General features: G+C 54.4%; 1 protein-coding gene across 1 annotated transcript in view; it reads right to left on the bottom strand.

Annotated features, from left to right (window-relative positions):
• The window catches only part of IRF2BP2 (interferon regulatory factor 2 binding protein 2), a 3,335-nt gene that overhangs the window by 277 nt on the left and 681 nt on the right, over positions 1-2,377 (bottom strand). Inside the window, exons 2-3 of the mRNA XM_007452958.1 lie at positions 2,002-2,365; positions 1-1,390 (exon numbers count right to left, since the gene is read on the bottom strand). The exon at positions 1-1,390 is cut by the window's left edge and continues 277 nt beyond it. Coding sequence (XP_007453020.1) covers positions 675-1,390; positions 2,002-2,365 — 1,080 coding nt within the window. The 3' untranslated portion in view covers positions 1-674. The remainder of the gene's footprint in view (positions 1,391-2,001; positions 2,366-2,377) is intronic.

Raw genomic sequence — 2,377 nt, 5'->3', positions numbered from 1 at the left:
ACCCCCCCCCCCCCACCCACCCAGTCCTGAAAATCTCTCAGCAGCAACTCTCAGGCAGTCATCAACAGCCCAACAACTGAACTTTAAGAACAAAATCCAAAAGCGAGAAAGATTCAAAATCAGTTTCCTGTTACTCTCAAAGGACAACGTTTGGAGGGAAACTTGGCGACGTTTCCCCGTGGCATGCCCACTTCACAACACTTCCTTCTCCACCACTTGGCCTCCAGCCTGAGAAAGGGGCCAGCAATAAGGAATAACAGACAGTAAGGCAATCTTACGACGTCAGAAAATGTATTTGGCTTTTTTTTTTTTCTTTTTAAAATAAGTGCATACAAATACAGCTAGAAGCGTTTCTGATTTGCCAAGTGCTCTAAAAAAGCAGCGCAAGTCACAGCCTACATTGAACGGTAACTGTCACCAGGATAATAAAGCACAAAGATATGCTAATAACGTTAACAAAAGAAAAAAATGCTTTTATAAGTACATACCTTTTGTCGTCAAAAAGAAAAAAAAATAGAAACACAATGTATTCAAAAAAATCAAAATTATACAGCCATGTTTATGAAGTCTACATTTCCCTTGTCTTGGATATATATATATATATGTGAAGATATATACACAATTCAAGCAGTTTTAGTTAAGGGTAATCATTGGGTTTTTCTGAAACCGGAAAGTCACGAGTCTCTCTCTTTTTTCACTTTCACATCTCCAGCAAGGATGGTTGCAATTTCCCCTTGCATGAAGGCCCAGGGGACATTGGAGCCCACAAGGGGGCATTTTTCCCCACTGGGACAATAGACCTCTCCACTGGCTCCCTGCTGTTTGATGCTTTGTCTGGAGCAAGGGAAGCAGAACTTGTGCGAAGGGACGGACGGGCACTGCACAAAGTGGGTGTCCTCCAGCCGCTCGTGGCAGAGGGTGCAGCACAGCGGGGCGCTGGCCGCCAGCGAGGAGTCCGGGAGGCTGGCGGGGTGCACTGGCTCCAGTCCTCCTGTGCTGCCTGCCCCCTGGCCCCCCACCTCTCGGGGGCCCAGCCTTCTCTGGTTCATAGAGGACGGAGAGGGTGGGCTGCAGCTGTTCCTCCTGGTGGTGGAGTGCACCTGGTTGGCATCTTTCGAGGCATGACTGCCCCCCGCATTGTCTGCTACCAAGATTAGGGCTGCCATGGGGGACTGGCCGTTCTGGGCCGCTTCAGGCGGTGTGGTCCGGTTGGAATGAGGTGAGGCAGTGGGGGGAGGTGGAGACACAAAAGAGGATGTAGGAGTAATGGGGATCTTGAGCCCTTCTGTGGACGTGGACAGCCACGGCTGTGCCTCTCCATTGATCTTAGGGGGCCCGACTTCACCTTCTGGTTCTGGAGAAGGCTTCCTTTTCCTTGCTGTTCTTGCAACTGGAAGAACAAAGACATAAAAGGGAAAAAAACGGACGTAAATGGACGTGCGCTGAAAAGGATCTTTTTTTTCCTAACACATAACAAAACTCCCTGAAAAATTTCTCTTCTCTAAAAGCTGGTACATAAAAACTCATAGGAGTTTCAAGAGCACGTGCAACTTAAACCACTTAGCCTGACGGGGCTCTGAGGCAGCCTAGCAGTTTAAAACAAAACCAAACAGCCACAGAAAATGGCCCCGACAGGGCTGTTTTCCCACAGGCCTGCCTGTCCCCAGACTGCACTGTGCGCCTGACGGTTAACGTTCCCCCCACCGCGCCACGCACACGCAGGTTAAAAGGTGACTGGTGCCCTCCTGCTCGCATCCAGGAATGTGCTGGGAAAGGAAAGCCCTGTGTCGCTGCCTATCAGCCCGTCTGACTCATCTCTGTTATGCTGCTTCAGCACAGAAACACGTTGCCACTAAGCACTGGTTCCGCCTCGGGCAGATCAGGAAGTTGGGTGTTTGTTGTTTCTGGGCCGGGGGAGAACGGCGAATGGGAAGAGCACCCCTCCTCGGCTCTCCGTCCCCGGCTCGCCCCTAGACCCCCTCACTCCACAGCCGCCCCTACCTGCTTTAGACCCGTTGGCCCCGTTGGCCTCGAAACCCAACAACCTGCCTGCAGTCAGGGCCGGCTCCTTCTTAAACTTGCTCTCGAAGGGCCCCGAGTGGCCGTGCTGGTGCAGCGCCAGCAGCGTGTCTCGCACGGTCTTGGGTCGGTTGACCCAGTCCTGCTCGCCGGGCCCGCGGCCTTTGCCCGCGCCCTCGGTGCCCAGCTCGGCCGCCCCAGCCCCCGAGGACAGGCTGTCGGCCGGGCCGCGGTGCGAGCCCGCCGGCGGTTGCTTCTCCTTGGCCGCCGCCTCGCGCTGCTCGTGCTCCGCGGCCGCGCCGCTCGACACGGACGCCGGCCGCTTGTGGGCGCCTAGTTCGGCGGGCTGCGCCCAGCC

Source organism: Lipotes vexillifer, unplaced genomic scaffold (assembly GCF_000442215.2).
Source record: "Lipotes vexillifer unplaced genomic scaffold, Lipotes_vexillifer_v1.1 scaffold1088, whole genome shotgun sequence".
NCBI classification, from domain to species: domain Eukaryota; kingdom Metazoa; phylum Chordata; class Mammalia; order Artiodactyla; family Lipotidae; genus Lipotes; species Lipotes vexillifer.
Note: the sequence above shows the minus strand (reverse complement) of the source record. Positions and strands in the feature narration are given on the sequence as shown.